The sequence below is a fragment of the Podarcis melisellensis genome (genome assembly GCF_964234715.1).
Source record: "Podarcis melisellensis genome assembly, chromosome: Z".
In the NCBI taxonomy this organism is placed as follows: domain Eukaryota; kingdom Metazoa; phylum Chordata; class Lepidosauria; order Squamata; family Lacertidae; genus Podarcis; species Podarcis melisellensis.
This window is the reverse complement of record NC_138547.1, coordinates 22,901,598-22,926,594: the sequence shown is the minus strand read 5'-3', so window position 1 is coordinate 22,926,594 and position 24,997 is coordinate 22,901,598. Positions and strand designations below refer to the sequence as shown.

General features: G+C 43.9%; 1 protein-coding gene across 4 annotated transcripts in view; it reads left to right on the top strand.

The window, feature by feature from the left end:
- Positions 1-24,997, top strand: part of LOC309361958 (vascular endothelial growth factor receptor kdr-like) — a 191,683-nt gene that overhangs the window by 52,783 nt on the left and 113,903 nt on the right. For 3 of the 4 annotated variants that reach the window (XM_081897319.1, XM_081897322.1, XM_081897320.1), the window contains exons 2-3: positions 2,859-2,955; positions 6,263-6,483. In XM_081897319.1, coding sequence (XP_081753445.1) covers positions 2,859-2,955; positions 6,263-6,483 — 318 coding nt within the window. Of the gene's footprint in view, positions 1-2,041; positions 2,210-2,858; positions 2,956-6,262; positions 6,484-24,997 lie in introns of those variants that run through there. The other variant, XM_081897321.1, reaches the window with a different exon arrangement.

Genomic DNA, 24,997 nt, shown 5'->3' with positions numbered 1-24,997 from the left:
GGATTAGGAAAAGCTCCACACTACATACTCCTCTCTCTCCAGTGAAAACATCAGCTTGGAGTGAATCAGAATGCCAGCCAAGTGCATGCTTTATGTTATTTCGGTACTGTGCAAACACTGTATCACAGCTGGAGAGCACCAGGTTGGCCAACGCTGTTCCAGCTGTTTGTTGCATGTCAAAAGCAGTAGTCTTCTGCCTTGTTTCTTCTCTCTCTCTCTCTCTCTCTCTCTCTCTCTCTGTGTGTGTGTCTGTCTGTCTTTTACCCTTTATTGTTATTTAAAGACAAAATGGTGGTTATGATCCTGCTGCAACTTCTCTTGGTTTTGCCTGCAATCCAACTCCAACCCATCAGTTGAAGACCAACAACTAACGACAATATTTAACAATGTTTAGTTTAATATGAGATAGTCTGCTTTACTTTTTATTTTGGCATTTGATATTTGGCAGTCAATTGAGTCAACATTTCTGATGAGTGATATGTTAATGCCATAGACTATTTGACAGCATTTTATAGCCAACATGAAATAGCATTGGTGTGTTTGGTGCTTGCAACACATTTGTACTTTTTAAAATTTAGAAGCCAAGAAGTGTCATCTAAAATCTGTTGCTCAGATTTCAAATGTCAAAGCAGAATTTCATTGTCAAGTATCATTCCACTTTTTAGGGATAAGTTTGGAAATTCCAGAAAACTTTTGAGTTTTTGCAAAGACTCATTTAAGCTCCACTGATGTGTCATGTGACATTTATATTGGAAAGTCCCATGGTGAAACAGAACGGAATTGTTGAACCATGATGCCTCCGCTACTTCCACTGTTGGAGGCAATAATGCTTCTGAATACCAGTAGCTGTAGGTCGCCGGGGGTGGGGGGTAGGGAGACTCCTGCTTTTATGCTTGGGTGCTGCTTGCCAGTTTCCCAGAAGAGGCAACTGGTTGGCCACCTTGAGAACGGGAAACTGGACTGGATGTGCCACTGGCTTGATCCAGAAGGGCTCTTCTTATGTTCTTATGACTGGCTTCAGTTGCACATGAAGAAATTTCTTATTTATGTTTGGTTACTGCAGAAAACCACTAAGCCAAGTGAATTGTTACAAAAGTGACAAGTGAACCATTGCTACATAACTTAAAAGAAGATACAAATGCCATACAGTAGACCTGGACAGCTCAGTTGATTAGAGCGTGGTGCTGATAATGCCAATGTTGCAGGTTTGATCCCCATATGGGATAGCTGCATATTCCTGTATTGCAGCGGGTTGGACTAGATGTTCCCCAGGGTCCCTTTGAACTCTACAATTCTATCATTTTGAGTTACGTGCATTTAACTTGTTCACATTCAGCTTTATGTGCTTGCAATTTTTTTAAAAATGGGGTGGAAACAGGGTGAGTGTCTGGGATTAAAAAAAACCTTTGGCAATCCCACCTAACATTGCACCCAATGTGTTTTCACAATACTTGATTTTTGGCTTTATGCACTATCCCCAGAATGTAACCCTGCATAAATTGTGGCTTTACTGTATATGTATAGATACAGATCTCTGTCTCTGAGCAAATTCAGATGGTGAGTGTCTGGGTTCTTGCTGATACTCTGTTTTGTTTACCCCCCCCCCCCACTTTCCCGTCATTAGCTGGGGTGGCTAATCTTTATTTATTTTATTAGTATTTTGTCCCAAGGGACATGTGCATGCACACAGACACAGCCACACAGTCCCTCTTCTCAGCTGATTCATGAAGATGAAAGGTGGGGGTGATTCACATTCCCATCAGGGCACTGGGCTCTGGTCACCTCCACACTGCCACTCAAATTGGTACATATAGTAAATGTACCATAGGTTTTCCAACCCACCTGTCAGGGATGAGTATGGTTGCTCACGAGTAAACAGCCAGGACTCCGACTTGCCTTTTTACAGGTTTTATTTGGTGCAAACTATGCACAGTGCAGACATCCAAAGTTCATGACTCCCTCAGCCGCTAGCGGATTCCGAGGGTGGGCTTTTCCTGCCACCTCCCATCATAAGAACCTCGACACGCCCAGTCTCCGCCTTTTTTCCTTACGCTTGACACCCCTGCCAAAACTAGGCGACGGAAGTTGCATCTCTGCGTCCCGCAGATAAGTCTGTGAGCTTTTGCCTTCCCTCTCTCCACCTTTCTTCTTCCGTTTCCCCGGGGCTTCGCTGACACCAGTCTCTGAGGAAGTGTTACTGCTGATCAAAGTGGGAGGCTCTCTGTACGTTCCTACCTCCCTCCCCACTCTTGATGGCAGTCCCCTGACACCACCTAATGAAATTAAAACGATCCTAGCAAATTGGTAGGGTCTTCATGTGCCAGAAAAAAAATGTTGGTGGGGGGCGGGGGCGGGGCATGCCTTTGAACTGAGGATTAGTCATCTCTGCTATAAGCAAAGAAAAAGTTTTACAAGTTTTTAACATCTAAAAAAGCAGGAGGAGGGAGGAGGAAAGGGAAGCCCAGCACAGAATATCCCCTAAAGTCAACCTTTGTCAGCCTGGCGCCCTCCAGCTGTAGTCCAGTTGTTTTGAACCACCACTCCCATCAGTCTCTGGCAGGACTTCCAAGTTCCCATCAGCCCCAGCATCATGCTGGGGCTGATGGGAATTATGGTCCAAAACATCTGCAGGGCTTGCAGGTCAGTGGCGGCTACCCTAAGCCACCCCATATTCCACTCTCAATTTGTCATCATAAGAGTTGAACTGTGAAAGACTTTTGCATGAGATGTGTTAATCTTCAAAATCTGCAACCTCCTGTCCATCAGTTTGGGTTCAAGAAGTGAAAAAGGGGTGGAACTATATAGACACAAGTATTTAAATTGTTTTGCTTTGTGTTCTTTGTGCATGTTTGATGCAGGTCATGCAAAGGAACTGCGGCTGATGAAACCGGAGTTGAACTTGAACAGTGACCATATTACAGTTGCCGCCGGAAAGCCTTTCGCAATCACTTGCCGGTAAGTGGTGCAATGAGAATCCAGGGTTCCATCCTAAAAAGGAAGGTGTGGTGGTGAATCCAGAGTTGATGCATGGATTCCCAACAAGCAACTTTCCCCAGTCAGGAAAGATTAGGGGAGGAATTCTAAATGGGAGGGTGTTAATTAAGCCATGATCCAAAAGTTGCAGGAGGCAGAAATTTCAAATATTTTTACCCTACTTCACCAGAACTCAAGGTGCTTTTACAAGAAAATGAAAAATCAGACCTACAACCTACAATAAAATAAAAATGCAACCCTCTCACCACTCTTGAGAAAACAGAAGACAAGACAAAAGCTAGATTCCTTGAAGGAACGGTGGGGTATAAATGCAATAAATTAAAAAATCTTTTTTAAAATCTTTGGCAAAAATGTGTATTTTAGGCAAAATTGCATACAAACGTGTGTATTAGGAGAACATGCACTGTGAGATAGTGATGACTTTTCATCAGGACACTGACGTGGACGTGTAGAGAACTGGATTTAAGAAAAATGGAAACTGAAAGAAACCAAAATGGATGGTTTCACTCATCCCTAGTGGTGACAGGAAGGAAGCTTAGCCGAGTAGCAGAGTAGATCCTTTGGATTTCAAACTTTCCCAGTTTGAAACATTGGTCTGGAGGGTCACTGGTGCCCCACTCCAGCTTTTGCATTCTGTCCAAACCAATCAAATAACTTCCTCCCAGATAGTAAAACTTACCGAACATGTTTTGAATTACACTCCCTGCATCCCCAAACACTGTAACCATGTATATATTGACATATTAGCAGTGTGATCCTATGCATGTCCACTCAGAAGCAATCTTCATTGAGTTAAATGGGGCTTTCTTTTGTTTAATTCTATGGTTGGACCATAAATCTTTTTTAAAACCTTCTTTGGCAATCACCTCCTAATCACGCTCTAATAAGGAATTCAGTACAAGGCAGAATATTGTAGTGAAAACACTGTGTTTAAACCTTACAACATGTGAAAATATCCTAACCTCTTTGCAAGCTCCTGAGCCGATCACTCTTTCCTCTTTCCCTCTCCCCTCCTCCCTGCCCCTACAACACCCACTCACTCACACTGATGGAAACAAATAGATTTGAATTTAACTTGGAAGAAATCTATAGTGTGTTTTCCCACTAATGTCTTAGAGCATTTCTATAGCAACTTCAAACAGCCACTATTTGTTGCACCAAAATGGAATATAATCATACCTTTCCTCCAGAATCAATACTGTTCTGCTTATAACCTTGCTCTTGTAACATCACGTATGTCATGCAAGAAACGCAGGAACACTCAGCCCTTAACCTTTCAGAAGTTTTCTTTTGGGGAAAAGCAACTTAGCATAACTCCTCAAACAGCTTTAGTAGTCAGCCTCAGGAACGTAGGGAGCTGTCTTATTGGTCCATCTATCTCAGTATTGTTGGCAGTGACTGGCAACAGCTCTCCAGGGTTTCAGATGGGGTCTGTCCCAGGACCGCCTAGAGATGCCATGGATTGAACCTGGGACCTTCTGCATGCAAAGCAGATGATATGTCTCCAAGCCGCAGCCGTTCTCCTGAACTAGCCAATCTTAGTTTTTACTTAAAGAAGATGGGATCACAGAATACAGATCGTGATGGGGTTGTCTCTTCCAAGAAAAAGAGAGAGTGCTTAGAAGCTACTCTTCTGCTTTAAAGGAACTCGTAGCAACATACAACATTGATATCTTTAAGCAAAATGAACACCATCAGTATAGTATATGAGCAGTCTACAAACAAGCTATAAGCAAACTCCAGGGAATAAAGAGCAGTGGCAGGTTTGGTTCATCCCATTTGTGGCCTTCTGACACATGAATTATGTCGAAGCTAGCTAGAAAGGTAGCCAGGCAAAGTCGCATTTGGGAGTGAATTCTGCAAAGATGGGAGCCAACACTGAGGAGGCCCTGCTCCTTGCAGGTGACTTGGGTAAAAGATAGAATTGAAGGCAAACTCTCTTCCAATGAATCTTGAGGAACAGGGATTAGGATGCCTGTGAAAGTCCCCAGTTTGAGTTGCTTGAGTTAGCAGAATCTGAGAATGTAGAGGTTGTGCTTACTGGGCCAAGGATAGTACATGGTGAGGGCAGAAGATGGTGTCTAGCTGGTTGGCAGAAGAGCCTGACTCTGTCTGGAGTAGGGAAGGCCCATAGCTCAGTGACTGAGCATCTGCTTTGCATGCATAAGGCCACAGGTTCAATCCCTGGTGTCTCCAGGTAGGACTGATAATGTTCTCTGTCTGATATCCCATGAGAGCTGCTATCAGTCAATGTAGGCAGCACTGATCTGGATGTACCTGAAGGAGTTCTCTATTTGAAGAGCTGCCTGGAATAAGTCTGGCTTAAATATAACCCTATAAAGGGGGAGCAGCCTCAGGAGTGGGCAGGGAGACAAAGCTTGAGGCTGGCACTAGGACAGCAGGCTAAGCCAGCACACACAGGCCACCTCGCCACTCTTCCCCACTATAACATTAATTTCATTTCTATTTAAATTATTTCTAAATGTGCAACTATATATATAAATTAGCACCTGAAATAATTATACAAATACGTGCCCACTTTGGTGCATTTTTTTTTATATACTGCCCCCAACTTCAGAGCATAGACATCATGGCTAGTAGCCACTAATTATTAGTGACTAATAGCTTTCTCCTGCATGAATTTGTGTCATCTTTCGAAACCAGCCAGATTGATGGCTGTGACTGCCTCCTATGCACTGAGTGATGAAGTGTTTTGTTTCACCTGTCCTTAATCTTCCAACATTCAGCTTCATTGATGTCAATGAGTTCTGGTGATGTGAGGGAGGCAGCGAAAACTTTTATATAACCACTTTCTCCAAGTTGTGTATAATTTTATTCATACATCCATGCATCCTCACTCCATATATTTGAAGCATAGGTTGCATTCACATATACGCCTGCCTAATATGTTACATTAGGGGTGAGGAGCCTTTTTCAGCCTGAGGGCCATATTCCCTCATGGACAGCCTTCAGGGGGGCCGCATGCCAGAGTGGGTGAGTCCTGACTCAGAGTGAATGAGGGGGAAAATATTTGGAGCAATGGAGGAGACTCTTACATTCTACAGTAGGCTACATTCTTGCCATGCCATAGGATTTTTGCACATGCTTCTCTATCCTCCATCCAGTTCCAAGGGCCAGACAGAGAGGCCCAGAAGGCCACATTTGTCCCCCGAGGCTGAGGTGACACATCTCTATGTTACACTCACATAGGTACTTGCCTAATTATGTCTGAAGACAGGTTTCATGTCTCAATGTCTTCTTTTGACAGAGGCTCGCCTGGTTTGACTTGGATCTGGAGAAATGACCGGTACAAGGATGGCAATCGGTGGCAGGTATTCGAAAAGAAATGCCCAGGCAGGTCACATCACACCTGCAGCACCCTTGTGGTCAACCGAGCTGTTGCCAATGACACAAGCTACTTCACCTGCCTTTACAGAGACCTTCCATCAAACAAAGAACTCAAGGCCGAGTTATACATTTTTGTCAGAGGTAAATAGTTCAAGATATATATGAAGTACTCATTAACCTGTCTTTCAGGCTATCAGTCTTTACAAGGCTGCTTCTTCTCGTGGCATGAAAGATGGCAAGCCAAACCCCTTTTATTAAATCTGCCAGGCTGAATGCTGATGTCTCCTTTTGGCTACCCGCTCTTAAAAAACATTCCACCCTGATGCTACTTAATTTTCCACAAAGCCCACAATGCCATGTGACTCTGGAGGGGTTGTCAATAGCCCACAACATCTTTGTTAAATCTGCCCAGACAACCAGATGCATTTTAGGTCCTTTTACTCTTTACCAAAGTGCATCTAATACTCTTGGTGTGGCAAAGTTTTATGCTGCAGCAAGCAAAACCTTCCAGGAACTGACCCTTCTGACATTTTGTAATTTTCCTCTTTTGGAGTTCATGACATGACTACAACTTTTAAAACGCTGGTGCCGATTTTATTTCACTCTGCCACTTCTATGTTGTTGTTTTCTATTCTCTTTTTCTTTTACTCTACTATACACACCTGGATAATGCAAAGCTTGTACTACTTATCTTGTTTGCTTATCATTGACTGTAACAGCAAAGATCTGAAAGGTGTCAAGGGCAAAGACAAAGACATGAGCTAGTACAGGACGAGGAAGAGAAAGATACGTGTGGGAGCCTGAGGGGCAGGATCTTGGACTCACTCACATCATGTATTTTCATGCTGGCTGTGTGGAGGGAGTGTGGAGGGAAGCCCTTAGTGGTGAAGAAATGAATCTTCAAACCAACTAAACAGGATGTAGAGGGGAATCCTCTCTAGTCATCATTGCTTGGTCCTTAGCCTCTCAGTTTGAGGAAGTGGAAATCCTAGGAAGGCAGAGAACAGCCAAGGCTAAAAAGCAGGGGGAAGGGCAGCTCAGTGGTTGTGCACCTGCCTTGGCTTAATTTCAATCATCAGCATTTCCAGGCAGGGCTGGGAAAGACCCCTGCCTGAAACAATGGGGCAGTTGCTGGATGGACCAATGATCTGACTCAGCATAAGGCAACTTCCTGTGAAACAAACTTGAGCAGAGAAACCTGGAGACCACGGGAGATGTACCATGCCAGACACCAGCTCCACAAATTGTGGGAGGAGGGGCAGGGGCAGGCAAGGCATCCTACCAGTCAAGTGTTGTTGTTTTTTAGGGTCCTCCTTCCCTCTAAATTATCCAAAGCATACTGAGATACCTTGCAGGGTTTTGGAAAAGTGCAAGGCTTGGGGGAGCCTTTGTTAGTAGAAGAAGGGTTTGGACTTGGTATCCCACCTTTCACTCCCCTTAAGGAGTCTCAAAGCAGCTAACAACCTCCTTTCCCTTCCTCTACCACTGTGAGGTAAGTGAGGCTGAGAGACTTCAGAGAAGTGTGACTGGCCCAAGGTCACCCAGCAGCTGCATGTGGAGGAGCGGGGAATCGAAAACCTGGTTCACCAGATTACGAGTCCACCGCTCTTAACCACTACACCACTCTGGCTCTCAAGAGTGATCAAAGAAGGTGGCTGTCAGTGCAGTTTCTTGGTGGCTTTATAACACACACACACACACACACACACACACACACTTGTAACAGGACTGGTCAGGCTTCTGGAAACGAATCCCACTGTTTAGCAAAGAATAATAACAGCAGTGCTTAGCATTATTTACTTAACAGGATTTATATACTGCATAATATAAGAAAATCATCAAAACTGTTTATATAAAAGAATATAAAATATTTATAAGAAAATACCAATAAATTCAAGAGACTTGGAAAAACAAGGAGGCACAATTTTTTAAAAAATAAAAATGTAGATAAAACCAGCTCTTTTAAAAATATGGTATACATAATAAAATTGCATGCCTTGGTAGTCTTGCATCAAAACAGTACAATGAAGGCATATATATTTGCAGAGCTGCTCAGTGACACTTGCAACAACCTTGCATGGAAAGCCAGGTTTATCATCTGGTGAGCCTCCGAGATACTGCCTTGCAGGGAGCTCCTGAAGCACATGGTTACCCTCTGCGCTGACTCCAATGCACTGGTGTCACCGTCCTCCAAGCATCTCCCAGGCCCATCACTTTCCACTGTTTCCCTTCCGGGGGGGCGGGGGGGCACTATAGGCTTTGTGTCTTAATACCATTAAAAAACAAAACACTGCACTGCATCTTCCAAGAAAGGCAGAGTATATGTTCAAGTCATCTGAATAATGATTTGGTCTGTTCCTTAGTCTCTTAAAGCACTGCCCATGGAGTGGTGCAGCCCAATAATCTTAGAACCTGGAATTAATTGTATTATAGGGTGGTTGCCTTTAGTCAACCATGTGTATGTGTAGTAACGGTTAACCTGAAGGAGTGTCTCCACCCCCATCATTCTGCCCGGACACTGAGGTCCAGCTCCGAGGGCCTTCTGGCGGTTCCCTCACTGCGAAAAGCAAAGCTACAGGGAACCAGGCAGAGGGCCTTCTCGGTAGTGGCGCCCGCCCTGTGGAACACCCTCCCATTAGATGTCAAAGAGATAAACAACTACCTGACATTTAGAAGACATCTGAAGGCAGCCCTGTTCAGGGAAGTTTTTAATGTGTGATACTTTAATGTATTTTTAATCTTTGTTGGAAGCCGCCCAGAGTGGCTGGGGAAGCTCAGTCAGATGGGCAGGGTACAAATAATAAATTATTATTATTATTATTATTATTATTATTATTATTATTATTATTATTAATCTTTCTCTCCTCCGCACCTTCCCCATCCACATTATTCCATACTTTATAATTCTTTCTATGGTCCTGATCTGTTAGATCAAAAGAAAAAACAAAAAGGCAAATTAAAGTGTTTGCAGACCCAGATTTTTCTTAATTCGGGGAATACTCAGAGCATGTGCAGTTTTGCATTTTAAAACTCACGCAAAGCAGAGAACCATCATGAATACAGGAATAAACCGGGGTTTGCTTCTGATACCATGATGCAGAATTTGGAAATTATTCTCTATTCACTTTTAAAAGTGAATGCCATGAAATGTTATCAAAAAACAGAAAGGAATAAATCATGATGTCACAACCATGTCAGTCCAGATGCTGTTGCCCCTGGCACCTGCCGCTCTCTGCGTGGTCCTTTGGGTGGTGGGCCCTGTGCTTCTGCCCAGCTGCACTGCTGCACCCACAGGACTTCGTTCCTAAACCCCTTATAATAGGCAGTGAGTTCCCTTGATCTTAGTTGGGTTTATTTCTACATCGGTGTGTGCGGTGAATTACTCTTTTTCTTCTTCCTCCATTTTGTACATTCCTGGAATTCCCTCTCCTTGAAACACAATAACCTTGATTTGTCTTTATCTCCCTTAATTCTAGTCTTGAGCTGTTTCCTCTTCCTGTTTCAACATTCTGCTGTGATTGCCTGCCTTTTAACTCTCTTGACTCACCCTGGGCATCTCAAGCCACAGGAAGCAGGACACACAAAAATTCAATTCCCCTCTCGCATTCGGTGCCCTTGGCAAATTAAAAACCACCTTGACTTGAATTGCTTTTCTCTGCGATTGCCTCAACGTGGATTTTGAGACCCTTCCAGGAGTGCCCAAGGTCTTTCCTTTTTTAAAAAAAGCGCAGTCCGGTATTAAGAAAATCTTCCCTGTTGTGAGCAAGAAATGAGGGCTGATTAACTCTAGAAATACTTCAGCACGATCCCTAACTCTCCAGCTCTTAAATGTGACTTGTGAAATCAGTATTGCATTTCAGCAATTCATAAATGATCATCTTATTATTTTTATATTTTTTAATGAAACTGATAATTAGGGAACTTGAATATGATACCTTCAGCCCCTGAGGACAAAAGAAGGCTGTGGAAATTAAAACCATTTGTGTAAATAACTGCTAAATATGGCAATCATAATATGCATATGAATAGGAAAACTTAGGTAAATTAGATTTAAATAAAAATTGGTTCCAAATCTCTTCATATGACACATTATGTAGAGCTCAGTGGTTCATTTTCCTGCTGATCGCTGGATACTTGTTTTACCACAGTAGTTCCCAAGGTGGGCAGTGCCGTCCCCTGTGGGGTGGTGGGATTACCTACCGGGGGGGGCATTAACTGGCACGGGGGCAGCAGGGGAGTGCTAGAGTGTAAATAACCACCAGACTTTGAAAAGCTGATATCACTGGATTAAGCTCATCAGTTTTGTTGAATTACTGTATTTTTCGCTCTATAGGACACACTTTTTCCCCTCCAAAAATGAAGGGGAAATGTGTGTGCGTCCTATGGAGCGAATGCAGGCTCCTTGGCTTCAGTGATAGCAACGCGAAGCCTCCAAAGTGCAGAGGAACACCTCTCGCTCTCCAGGCTTCCGGGATAGCCGCCTGAAGCCTTTGGAGCGCAGCGGGAACTCATGCTGCGCTCCAAAGGCTTCGGGTTCCTCTTGCTGAAGCCGGGCAAGACCCTTGAGCGAAGCGGGGGGAGAAATGGAAGGGGCTCCGTTTCTCCTGCTGCTTTGCTGAAGGGGAGCTGAGCAGAGAGGGGAATTTTTTTTTTTTATTGTTCTCCCCCTCTAAAACAAGGTGCGTCCTATGGTCGTGTGCGAAAAATACGGTAAACTAAATAGTTTTAATTGGATTTCAAATAAATGTGCAACCAGTTGTTATTGTTTTATTATCTTCCTTACTGGGTTGTGCAAACCACAGTTTTGAACTATGCTGGGTGGAGGCACTGGGGATGAGTTTATGGAACCAAGAGGGCAGGGGCCTGAAAAGGTTTGGGAACCAGTGATTTAGCACATGGGCAGGGAACACCTGACTATGGAAATAAGAGACAGGACACGTATACTTATTTCTTTCTCCTTCCTTCCATTTTCCAGCTTAAGATCACACATCTCTGCTTCTTTTTCACACCCATGAGTGGACCAATACAGGATGTGGCCTGTACCTGCAGTTATATTGGACTCATTGTAAGCCAGATAGTACAAAACTTAACTTATCTGGTTTACTGTGCTTCATCTTCACAACTCTCTCCTCTTTAGATACAATCTCCTTGCCACGAGCAGATTAACAGCCAACCAAAACAAAATGATCCATGGTGCTAGGCAGAGTTCGCCTGCACGTCTCTGATTTTCTTTTATCTGTCCTGCTCTGCTGTGCTGGAGGGGGCTAGGATGTGGCAGAGGTCACCTTCTCCACCAGACTCCATCAGGCTGCACAGGGACAGCTGTGTTGGGGGTGGACTTCACCATCAATTGTACCCACTAAAAGACATGGACAGAAGTCCACAAAATGGCTTGTTTGGGAAGGGGCAATGAGGACAGAGACAAGGATCCACTGCATGCTAAGACAGTCCAGCTAGCAAAGGGACCCTTCAAGGCCCATTCAGATCTGCTGCAGCAAGAATTGTCAGAATTCCTGCCCCCTCTGAAATTCCATCATGGCCTTTGTAAGCAACAGGAATCTAGATTCAGTCACGCTATACTTGGCCGGAAGTTTGCGTATCACCCTAGTTCCCGCTATGGTGCTAAAACACCATGTAGGATTTAGGTGCCTCCCCTTTCCATCTCCATTATATGTAATATGCAGATCCTCCTGATGGGTGCTGGTTAGGGGATCAAAGAACCCTCAGCAGGATGCCATATCATTGGCCCCTAAATGTAATCCCAAAATGCAAGGCCATGGAAGTTCAAATCAGTGGCATTGTGAATAAAATAAAAAGTGGGGAGAGGACAGTTGCCAAGTTTTATGGTTGCTGCCATGCTTTTTTAAAACTACTACTGTACTCTATATTTAAGCTCTTCCATAGCTTTTGTTTCATGTTTGCATTAAAGCAAGTGTGGATTTTGAAAGGGCTATACAACTGCTCTGGGCTGTAGCAGGTGGAGTGAGAGGAACTGCTGAGTAAATTGCTCTTCCTCTGGGAGCACCAGGCCATTCTTAATAAAGGGGAAGAAAAATAGTATCAATCCCTCTTTGCCCCCCACCCCAGCTGTGCTTAATGCTGAAGTCCCTGATTGTTGTTTCAACAGAGGTTTTGCTGCCCTTGCTACTGTTTCCTGCCCCTGTTTTGACAGCCTTCCCCGGGGAGTTTTGCAGGGCTGTCAGACTAGGCTCCCTGACACAGACTGCCTGAGACAGGAGTGGCCAATGTGGTGCCCTCCAGATGTGGTACTCTAACTCCCATCAGCCACAGCCAGCATGACACACAGTCAGAAATGATGGGGGCTGTAGTCTGACAACATCTGGACTCTAGAAGGGAACAGGTTAGACATCCCTGGTGTGTGGAGTGGAAATTGCCACTGTTCATTTATTCATCCTATGTCTGGAACGAATATGATCAGTATTCCCTGTTGTTGCTTTCAATCTGCAAATTAATTATTGTCCCCCTCATTTGCATTATCCTTCCCTTGCATTGAAATGAATGGGGTAGAATAATATAATGACAGTGTAAATTATGTAATTGTGCCACAGAAGACAGTGAGACTAATAACATAAGTTTGGGCAGAAAGTGAAATGCAGCAGAACAGAAGTGATGCTGCATACAATGATTACAGGGCAGAATGGGGAAAGATGCTGTCTTGCATCTCTGACTGCACAAAATAGGCTGGATGGAGCCAAGTACATTATCATAATCATTATCATATTTCTTTATATCTCGTATTTTCCCTGGCCAGGATTCAAATTACACAAATTTTAAAAACACAGATGAAATACAAAAAGTTAAAAACATGTAAAAGATAACTGTTAAAAACTAATTAAACTCTAATAGAATTAAAACAATATAAACAAACAAATTATTGAAATACAGATAATAAAAGCCTCACAGCACTATTAAAGCCCTTTCCTTAAAACCCCCCAGTCCATTTCAGAACAAAGTCTTCACCTGCCAGAGGAAGGACAGCAGTGAGGGAGCCAGCCTAGATTCTCTAGGAAGGGAATTCCAAAGTCTGGGAGCATCCACCAGGATGGCCCTCCCCCATGTCCCCATAAAACTGGCCTGTGAGAGTGGTGGGACCAAGAGATGAGTCCCCCCCTGAAGATCTCAGAGCCTGGGCAGGTTTGTGTGGGAAGATAGTCTTTCAGAGAGCTTAGACCTAAGCTGTATAGGGCTTTATAGGTCATAACCAGCACTTAGAATTGAGCTCAAAAACAGACCAGTAGTCAGTTACTCAGACGAAAAGAGAGAAAACATTGCTTTGTTGAACAGTCATATTGTTCCAAAGCTTATTGGTGCCCTCTGTGTTTACCTAGCCTTCACTGTCCTCTGCCTCATATGACCAATTGACTTTTGCAATCCATGTGGGCTCCTCCACCCCAGCAACATTTATAGTGTTTTCATCGCAAACACAGCATCATGACACCAATGCTGCTTTAAGTCTGGGTTTGCTGGCTTTCTTCTTCCCTCACTGGTAATTTTTCATTTTCTGTTGTGCCTTGCAGAATTTGACCCCTGGAACAGGGACTGTTGTTTTGTAATCTCTAAATGGTGCTAAGCCAGATGAGTGCCAGGACTCCGCATTTTCCCTCACCCCACTGCCTGCCCTTCTTAGCATACCAGCTGTGGTACACTGATCCTTGTTAACTCAAACTGGGAAACCATGGCTTATTGCCACTTTAGTAACCAGGATCTTAACCCATGGCATGCATACATTCACATTACACACACATCTCCTGATATCAAATATTGAGGAGGTGTTACAACAAAATATGCAAGTGCAGCAAAACATAAAATACCGTCAGTACAATACAGAATCATTGTAAGAATGACTGGCTCAACACAAAACACAACTTGCAGTTTGAAGCAAAGGAAAAGATGGCACTCTTTCACTCCAATTCCATGTACTAAAGCCAGCCAGGCTGGCAGGGTGAATCTTACTTCAACACTAGCTATAGAAGAACATATTCCACTACACCTGAGAACAGCAAGCTGGTGGTGCAGGCCCACTTGTGTGTGGTACACACAACTCTGCTCTCTAACGCTTGACCATCAGTTGCCCCCCACTCCAGTCTGCTGTCTGAGGCAATTGCCTCATTCTGCCTAATATCCGGGTCAACTCTGTTCCAGGTGTAAAGTGTAAATTGGCCTTAGTGTTCTGATTTAGTGTGGCATGCACATTTGTCAGTGATAGCTGTGCAAGCTACTGTGATGAATTTCAATGAATCACAAAGCTACCCATTCTACTTTTTGGCCACTTCCGAATCATACATTTAAAACACTTTGATACTGCTTTAAAAGCAATGGCTTCCCCACTCGCAAAGAATCCTGAGAACTGTAGTTGGTTAAGGATGCTAAGAGCTGTTAGGAGATCTGTGTCCACATCACAGAGCTACTAATCCCAGCGTTTTCTGTGAAGAGGGATTGATTCTTAAACCACTCTGAGAGGGGTGGTTTAGTGTAGCTCTGTGAGGGGAATAGAGGTGTCTAGTTTTCTAGAAAAAGAGGTGACGGAACTCACCATGAACACCTCCCTCGTTCTCTTAGAATGGCAATGGCGCCTATCTGAGAGGTGCTCGAATTGAGTTCCAGCAGGTTCTGGCTCAAAAAAAAGTTCTGGTCCTGACAACTCTCAGCACCCTTTAAAAATGCTACACTTCCCATGATTCTTTGAGGGAAGCCACAACTGTTTATAAAGTGATATCATATTGCGTTAAATGTATGTTTCAGATGTGACCTTTGTTTTGTTTTTCCACTACAGATTGGTGTGGCTTCATTTTGCCTGCTAATCTCTGCTGATTTAAGCTCACATCTGCTCCTCTCTCCTCTTCACTCCCCCCCCCAAAAAAAACTTCTGACCCATCATGAATGCTTCTTCAGCTCTTCCATGTAAGTGTACCTCCTTGACCTACACTGGACATAAATTGTGTGAGCCCCGCCCTGCCTGCCTTCCTGCAAAATTCCACCGACCTGCCGAGCCAGACAGCCTGTCTGCGGGACCCACAAAAAACCCTTTTCCGTCTCCTCGGACTTCCCTGACAGCCGATAAGCTGTGAACATTCTGCAGTGCCTGCCTGTCTCTGGGTGCGATGTGTGTTGCAGCTCATAGCAATTTTCTTCCCTTGAAGAAGCTGTGGGTGGCTTGAAGGGTGTTTGAATGGGAGGCAGCGAGCTGCCCTTGCAGCACAGACATTTTGTACCGCAGGGGAAATCACTTCTCTAGGAGCTCAGGATGCCAGATATGCTTCCATCTAGGGTGGTCCCATGTGACTGCTGAGTCAACATTTGACATTATCCGACAGCTTGTGGATGTCTTGCAAGATAATTGTATGGACCTTTGTTCATTCATCCACTTAAGCCAGCCTTCACCAACTTGGAATCCTCCAGGTGTTTTGGATGGGAACATCTGGAGGGCACCAGGTTGGTGAAAGCTGGATTGAAGAAACATTGCCTTGGGAAGCTAAAAAATGTTCTGCCAACTCTGTGGATGGAGCAAGCTTGTTTCCTGCTGCTCCAAAGGAAAGGACCTGAACCAATGGATTCAAATTATGAGGAAGGAAATTCCAACTAAATGCTAGGAAGAACTTTCTGACGGCAAGAGCCTTTTGAACGAACTGCCTCCTTTGTTGGAGGTTTTTAAGCAGAGGTTGGATGGCCACCTATCAGAGATTCTTTAACTGTGATTCCTCCATTGCAGGAGGTTGGAATAGATGGTCCTCAGGGTCCCTTCCAACTCTACAGTTCTATGATTCTTGTATTCATCTGCCTGATGATGGTACCCATGGATTCATCTCTTTCTTTTCTGCTGTGTAAGTGAATGGCTGCTGATAGTTGATGGCCTGCTTCTGTATTTGATTCAAGTTAGTGGCTATTGCCTTTTAAGCCCCTATCAGTGGCTTGGAGAACAGGATTTGGGCAACACCACCGTAACCTGCATAATTCTGCCCATTCACTAAGGTCACCAGGGAAGACCCTAACCCTTTGTGAGGTGGGTGGATGTGATCACAGGGGCTTCCACCATTGCAGCACTTGCTCTTTGGAACTCCCTGCTCCCTGCTCTGGTAGTATTCTGCTGTCATCTGGAAACAGCTTTGCTCAGCAGGCATTTGACCTAGGTGTTGGGTTGACTTTACTGCCCGCCTCTCTCCCTTTTGGTATCTGTTCCCTCTGGTTCTGACTGTTAACCAACCTGCTGTTTTTGTTTGCTTGTGGTTGATGTATTGATGCCTTTGTCCTGGGGTAGCTAAGTTGGTAAGGCCTGAGGCTGTTAATCTCAGGATCGTGGGTTAGAGCCCCACACTGATTTCTGCATTGCAGGGGATTGGACTTGATGACTCTCATGGTCCTTCCAATCCTATGTTTCTATTATTCTCTTTCCGTGTTGGGCATCTTGCTGCAGACCCACACCATACATTTAACACAAATTCAGTGCACATTTAAACGACATGGCTTTCCCAGAGAATCCTGGGAATTTTAGTTCCCCCTCACAGAAATACCATTTCCAGCACCCTTAATAAACTACCATTCCCAGGATTCTGGGTGGGAAGCCACATGTTTTCAACCAATTCCAATCTGTTACCTCCGAGGATTTGGACAGGCTGCTTGGACGAGTGAAACCAACCACCTGTCTCCTTCATCCTTGCCCATCTTGGCTTATAAAAGCTAGCCAGGAAGGGCTGGGCGATGGGCTTCGCGGGGTGGTGAATGCTTTTCTCTGTGAGGGAGCCTTCCCAGACCCGCTGAAAGAGGCAGTTACCTGAGCTGCCTGTGGCAAAGGCGGATCTAGGAGCACCTTGAAACTCTTCATGTTCAGTTGCCAATATCATAATGCTGTTCTACAAATCTGTAGTGCAACTGCATTTGGAATGTTGTGTACAGTTTTGGTTGCCTCGCTGCAAAAAGGATATTGTACAGTTGGAGAAGGTTCAGAAAAGAGCAACCAAAATTATTAAAACGATAGAGCAACACCCCTGTGAAGAAAGGATGCAGCGTTTGGGGGGGGGGGGTTAGCTTAGAGAAAAGGAGAGTAGGAGGTGACATGATGGAAGTTTAGAAAATCATGCTTAGCATAGAGAAAGTGACTAGGAAAACATCCAGTGAAGTGGAATGTTGGAAGATTCAATACAGATTAAAAAGTACATCTTCATGCAGCACATAGTTAAAACTATGCAACTCACTTCCACAGGAGGCCATGATGGCCACTAACATGGATAGCTTTAAGAGATGATGATGATGATGATAAATATTATTATGAATAATAATTGTTTATTTATATCCCGCCCTCCCCTGCCAAAGCTGGGCTCAGAGCAGCTAACAAGTAAAAATAGCACAGTGTACATAAAATCACACGGTCAGTTAATTAAAAACGTTCTAAAATCAATTCAGAATCAAATTAATGGCAACCATTGGGCTAGAGTTCTATGAGGATTACAGAAGGAGAGAGGGGTCAGACTGTGTCTTAGCCAAGGGCCTGGTGGAACAGCTCCGTCTTGAGGGCCTGCAGAAAGATGTCAAGTCCTGCAGGGCCCTAGTCTCTTGTGACAGTGTTCCACTAGATCGGGGCCATGGCTGTAAAAAGCCCTGGCTCTGGTCGAGGCCAGCTTAACCTCCCTGTTGCCCAGGATCTCCATTTTTATTTGAAGACTGTAAGGTCCTCCATGGGACATACCAGGAGAGGCGATCCTGTAGGTATGAGGGTCCTAGGCTGTATAGGACTTTAAAGGTTAAAACCAGCACCTTAAACCTGATCCTGTACTCCACCGGGAGCCAGTGCAGCTGGTATAGCACTGGGTGAATGTGATCTCGCAGCGAGGACCCCATAAGGAGTCTCGCCGCGGCATTCTGCACCTGCTGGAGTTTCTGGGTCAGTCTCAAGGGCAGCCCCATGTAGAGCAAGTTACAATAATCCAGTCTGGAGGTGACCATTGCGTGGATCACCTCAGGGCGAGGTCAGGGCGAGAGAGGTAAGGAGCCAACTGCTTAGCTTGGCAGAGATGAAAAAATGCCACCTTTGTTATAGCTGCAATCTGCACCTCCATGGAAAGGGAGGTGTTGAAGATTACACCCAAACTCTTAACGGACAAATTAGGCAAATTCATGGAGGATAAGGCTAACCATGGCTACTAGCCACAATGACCATGCTCTGTAATGCTTCTGAATATAATAATAATAATAATAATAATAATAATAATAATAATAATAATAATAATTTATTTATTTACACCCTGCCCATCCGGCTGGGTTTCCCCAGCCACACTGGGTGGCTTCCAACCGAATATTAAAAACAATACAGCATCAACCATTAAAAACTTCCCTAAACAGGGCTGCCTTCAATTGTCTTGTAAAAATAAAATAGTTGTTCTTCTCTTTGACATTTGGTGGGAGGGCGTTCCACAGGGCAGGCGCCACTACCGAGAAGGCCCTCTGCCTGGTTCCCTGTAACCTCACTTCTCGCAGTGAAGGAACTGCCAGAAGGCCCTCAGCGCTGGACCGATGTGTCCGGGCTGGACGATGGGCGTGGAGATGCTCCTTCAGGTTTACAGAATGTGGTCTTAGTGGCCACTCCCAGTCACCAGTCTAAGTGCCACACACTGAATGCCAGTGGCTGGAAACCAAGGGTGAGGTTGTGTGAGTTTTGTACTTGGATCAGTTTTGTACTTGGATCCTGCTTGTGGGCTTCCCACAAACATATGGTCAGCCACTGTGAGTAGAGGTTGCTGGACTGGATGAGTCATTGGCCTGATCCAGCAGGCTATTCTTATGTTCTGATGTTCTTAAATCTAAGCAGCACTTTTCTGCCAAAGCTGCTCATTATTAAAACTCAGGTGGATAGCCGTGTTGATCTGTCGTAGTCATAGTAAATAACAAGATGAAAGATGAAAAAATATTTTTTAATAATTCCAGTGGCACCTTAAAGATCAACTAAATATAAGCTTTCAAGGTATGAGCTTTCGTGTGTAATACACACTTTGTCAGATACTCTTTGTCGTTATTAAGATTGTTGTCTTTGTTCTCTGAAAGCTCCAAAAACAGTCAAAAGTTGTCATTGAATAGGGTAGTCTTAAGAACATCCAGCTCAAGCTTTTTTGCTTCTAGCTTCAAGAGAAGATTTCATCCTGGTCTCTGACTAGACAGTTGCAGGAAAATGGTCTTTCAGATGGAGCCCAGCTATTATAAAAATGAACAATTCAAGTTTAATAATGGGTACCAATGTAGAGTGAGTCAGCGGTTTGGGTTCTTTGTCTTGTTTTTAATGTCACTATCAGATCCAAGGACAATGTGTTTGTGAGGAAAGAACTTGCACAATGAGGTCTGAATGGCTTTGTCCTTTTGCCAGCAAAGGATCTGCAAAAAAGCAGTGAGGCATTTAATGAAGTCTGGAATATGGGTTTGTGTGTCCTATGACCAAGGGTGGGGGAGGACTTCTTTTGCATTTTAATGTGAACCCACCTAATTCACATTTCCTGAATTAGTATGTGAACAAAAAGTACACCCATTATCCTTTAAAATCCAACCTTTTCTGAATTTTGGGATGTAGTTTGCCAGCCTCAAAAGACACAAACCAAGATTAGCAGAAAGTGTGTGCAAGAATGTGTATGTTGGTTAGGAGCAATGTTCAAAAAGCAAGTTACCTTAGAGGAAATTGCTTGCAAAAACATGAATTTTGGGGAAACTTTCCTACAAAAACGTGTCTGTTAGGATAAGCCTACACAAAAATGCCTATGAATTTCGGCTAGGGCTTAAAACAGTTTTTTAAAACAAACTTAATTCTTTATTACGTAAAATTAATACACATTGATTCCAGAAAAAGCCTCAAAGTGGTCTAGAAAGAGAATAAAACAATAAAATTATTAGTAAAATACAGTTAAAAACAACTGTTTAAAAAGTATTCCCCCCAAATAAGCTAAGCAATAAACTAAAAATGCACATCAATATTCTAGATACCTGTGCAGACTTGTCCAAACAAAAATGGTTTTTAGCAAGAGCCAAAAAGCATATAGTGAAAGCACCTGCCTAATATCAGGTGGGGAGTTCCCAAGTGTAGGTGCTGCCACACCAAAAGACTGTTGGTAACCTCCAGACTGCCCAAAATAACTTACTTATTTCTTTATTATTATTTTTATTGGGTTTTTGATAATTTTGTACATATAAAACATAACCATTTCAAGCATTAAAATACAAGATTATTTTGACCCTTCAGACCTCCTTCCTTCCCTCCATGGGTTCCAAATTTAAGTTTAAATTTGTTGCATCTTTTACCATTATCCATCTATTATATAACCATAATTATCATAAATAATTCCACATCACAAGTGCCATTACATCCCATTGGGGAATAATGTAATGGCCAAAAATAACCTATGTAGAGAAGGGGTGAACTGAATTTAAGATTGCGGAAAAAATGAAATGGGAAGAAACTGAAATCAACAGATTCTTCTATCCCCATCACTTCAGAATGTAAGGGCTATATATTTACTGTAATGATGATGGGACTGAGGACAGAAATACATCTGTGATTAAGGAGTGTAGTTGTGAGGTCAGGGTGGGGGCCCAGTGCCAACCCCAACTTCCTCTTTCAACTGGTTTTGCCCCATTTTTTAAATAAAAAAACCCAAGCTAAAATAAAATATAAAATAACCATCTTGCAAGAGCATCATGTTGACACTGTGCAAATATAATTTTGTCATCCAATGTTTTGACATAGTTTTTTGAGGGCATGGAAGGTTTCCTTTGCTGGACTTGTTTTCTCATGACATTTTTACAATTGCACATTGTTGCAAATAACAACAAAATTATCGGATGGACAATAGAAGCTTTCTTTCATTTTTTATCAAATCTAAAATCAAATCTGAAAACACTCTTCTGGAGCGCATCTGGATTTGCTCTACAGGCTTCTGATGCAGAAAACATTCTGAGAGTGTGAAATTGCAAACATGAGTTGATGTAGATACTCTCATCTTCCTTAGGCACTTTGCTCTTGGGGAAATTTTAATTTACTGGCCAATGGATGGACTTTAGGCTGACAAGGAGCTGCTTCTGGTTATTTTCCAAAACTAATCTGAATAGTAGCTATAATGCCATCCAACCTGTCAAAATGTGAAGAGCTATATTGACTGTGATTAGCAAACCCTGTAGGCAGGGGAAGCACAGCTAATGAACTATGAGGGGAGGCAATAAAATAGCTTCCTTGCTCCCTCTCTTCCTCTGCCCCTTCCAGTGTGATCCTAGCAGGCTTTCAATTTCATTGTTTCTCTGCCTTGGATCCTCTGCCCCCCTTTGGATTTTTCTTCCCCAGCAAAAAGCATGACATGGGCAAGTTTGTGAGTGAAAAAAACACAGGGTGTGCCATAAGGTACATTGAGAAACTTATGGAATTGTTTTTATGACTGTGAGGGAGAGAGTTTGGAAAGGCACGGACAATGTTTGCTGAAATCTTGGCAGCCAAAATTTCAGCTATATAAAATGTGTGGCAGTTAGGGTTGGGGCCACATGTATCTCCTTCCCCTCAGTGGCGTAGCGTGGGTTGTCAGCACCCGGGGCAAGGCAAGTAATTTGCGCCCCCCTAACCTGTGGGTTTGCGCCCCCTAACCCCCAGATGTTGCGCCCGGTGCGGCCGGCCCCCCCTGCACCCCCCACGCTACGCCCCTGCTTCCCCTTCCCAATGACTTAGTGAGTCCAGACTAAATTAGGCAAAGCAGTGAACAATGCAAGAGGAATTGTGAAAATTTTGTAATAATTTAAGCAGATTGCAGAATGCATCTGTTTGTGGTGCAGAGCTTAGTGGAGGTATTTTGGGTGTTTTAAGGACAGGGTACATATAGCCCTGAATAAAACGAAAGAGGAGGGATGCAAAATGCATGAGGGAGGATGTTTCACTTCTTACTAGCTGGTTTTCTGCTTCACATGCCCAAGCATAAATTTAGAAGTATGGTAAAATTTAAAATTCTGTACAAAGTACTGGTACCAAGAGAAACGTTTGGATGTGATTAGAAGTCACCCTAACTGCACCCTCGTGTGGTAAGAACTGGTATTTCATGGTGCTGGATCAGCCTGTAAGACTTGCATCCTTTGCTACAAGGCTTAAATACGAAATTGTAATGATATACTGTATTGCAAAGTCAAACAACAGCATCCCACTTGCTTGGAGCTGCCAGTAGAGTCCGCTTACTTGGGATGTAAAACCAATGTCTCGGATTTGAGACATTAGAAGAACAAGTCCTGTCCTGCAAGTCCTGAGGCATAGGTTATTCTGTTATCACGAATGCCTTGGCCCAACAGATATGCTACACAGCATCCTTCATCAATTTAGTGCCTTCTAGAGGTGTTGAACTACACCTCCTATAAGCCACAGCAGCTTTGCCTGATGGAAGTAGTTTCACAAGGGCATCAGGCTGGCGATGGCTCCTCAATAATATATTTTAAAAATCTAATGCAATCCATCTTTGTAATAGGCAGGGCTTGTGTTGCAGAACTCTTCTGCCAAAGGTCTCCTGAAAGCATTAGGGAAGCATCATGCTTGAATGGTGCACAGTGTATAACACAGTAAAAAGCAGATGAACCATGTTGATGACTGTCTCTTTCCCTCACGGATGGAAGGGAGGGGCAGCTCTTGAAGCCTGTAAACCAGTGAGCCAAAGGAAGTCAAGACTTATCGCTAAGCTTATTGAGTTCACCATGTGTGTAGTGGAAGCAGGGACCATGGAACTTTCTTGTAAACAGCATTATCTGTGAACCTGCTGGGGATGTGATCTGCTTCCTTCAGTGGTTATAAACCTGGGAACCCAAGACAAAAAAGAAGAAAATCAGCTCTATTATCTCTGAGTAGCTGTCTTCTTCTTCTTCAATATATCTTTTGGTAATGTTTCTCCTCTGTCTTATTGATCCCCTCTCTTTGTGTAGGGTGCCTGGGGATCCCAGGTACACCACTGTGACTTCTCTGATGGAAGGAGGCAAGTTAGAAATGTGAGAAATAAATAGAAAATGTTGGAATGTAAGGAATGTATTTTTCAGCAGTATCTAAACAGCGGACAGCCTCTTAGAGATGCAGTATTTGGATATAAGTGTTTTGAATGGATCACACCAACTATTATTTCCGCCAAACAGCACAGGTTTCTGGCGTTGCATTCTGTCAGCTTTGCATTGGCTGAAACTGCATACCCTCCAAGAGTCTCGATTTTCCAGAGGATTCCCCAGAATTACAAAAGCCATCCCAGCTTCTGATTTGATCCTAGAATGTCCTTTTCCCCCTCCAGTGCTGCCACCAATGAGCTCAAGGAGGAGGAGGAGCCGATGCTTGTCTCAAGTGGCAGTAGCATCCCATTGCCTCTCCATGGCCGCTGCTGCCAGCCTCCTTCCTTGGGTAGCTTGCAGGGTTTGATGTAGAGAAGGCGAGGAGGAGAGGCTATCACCGCTGAGGCCCAGCTCTGAGGCTGGCTCTGAGGGGCAAGTGGAGGACAGGGCCACCCAAGAAAGGGGGGCAGAGTGGAGCACAAAGAGTCTTGATTTCACCCTTTGTAAAATTTATTTATTGGGGTGTGTGTGTGTGTTTTTGTAAATCTTTCAAAGAACAAAATAAAATCCAGACTAAAGGTTTTTTCAGGATGGCAGAGGGGTGAGTGTTGTGTCCCATTGCTGTAGTGGTGTTGGCACTTGCCCTTCCTCTGCTAGGAAATGGTCTGCATCAGGGGGGAGTGGGGGGGTGCAAGAAGGGTCAATTGGGGTGGGGGAGTAAGACATTTTTCCTGCTTTCATCTGAGGAATGTTGGAAGGTATGAAACTGATCCCACAATACACAGCATTTGACACCTTACATCTGTAACTGCATAAACTGTGGTGTCATGGTCATTACAAAGCTGAGAGATTCCACCCTCCACAGATTTGTCTCAAAAGCTCATTGAAAAACAACAACAACAAAGAAACAAATGAAAACCCATTGCAGTTGTTTCTCTGTGATTTTGAGCAAAAGCAGAGAGTGATGTGGGGTAAAAGTGAGTCTACAGCTTGTAAAAGCAGGTATTAGCATTGTCCAGACCAGTGAGCAGGATCCATAAACTCATAGGGCCCATTCGCCCTTGACCGGTGGGGCGTTTTCCTCTACATTTCCTTCTTCTGAACTGAAGCTGGTTGGTGGTGCACCAGATTAAGCCCCTGCCTGCAACCGCACAGGTTGACAGTTCATGCCTTCCTACAGACTTCAGTCCTGACACTGTGGACGTCTTGCTCACATGTAAAGCCAGTAAAGTGTAGAGTGACAGGCTAAGACTGGGAAGATCCAGGCTCAATCAAGCATTATCTCATTCTAACCCAGGGGTTGCCAGTGTGGCACCCATGGGCAGAAAAGCACCCTTGAGGCCTCCCCTGGTTACAACAAAGCCTCTGAGGCCTCCACTCACTGCCCACTTCATCACGGTACAGGTAAGGGTGGTTACCATTTCTCCCAGGAAAAGTACATAAAGTGGAAGGAAGAATTTGTAAAGAGTGGTGCTCTTTCCCACTTCCTCATTCAACCCTATATGCTTTTCAGGGATCAGATTAATTCAGCTGGTGACTGGGATCTTTATCCAGATCCCCTGAAAAACTGAAGTGTGTGTGTGTGTCTGTACTCACTTTTTTCCTTCCTGTT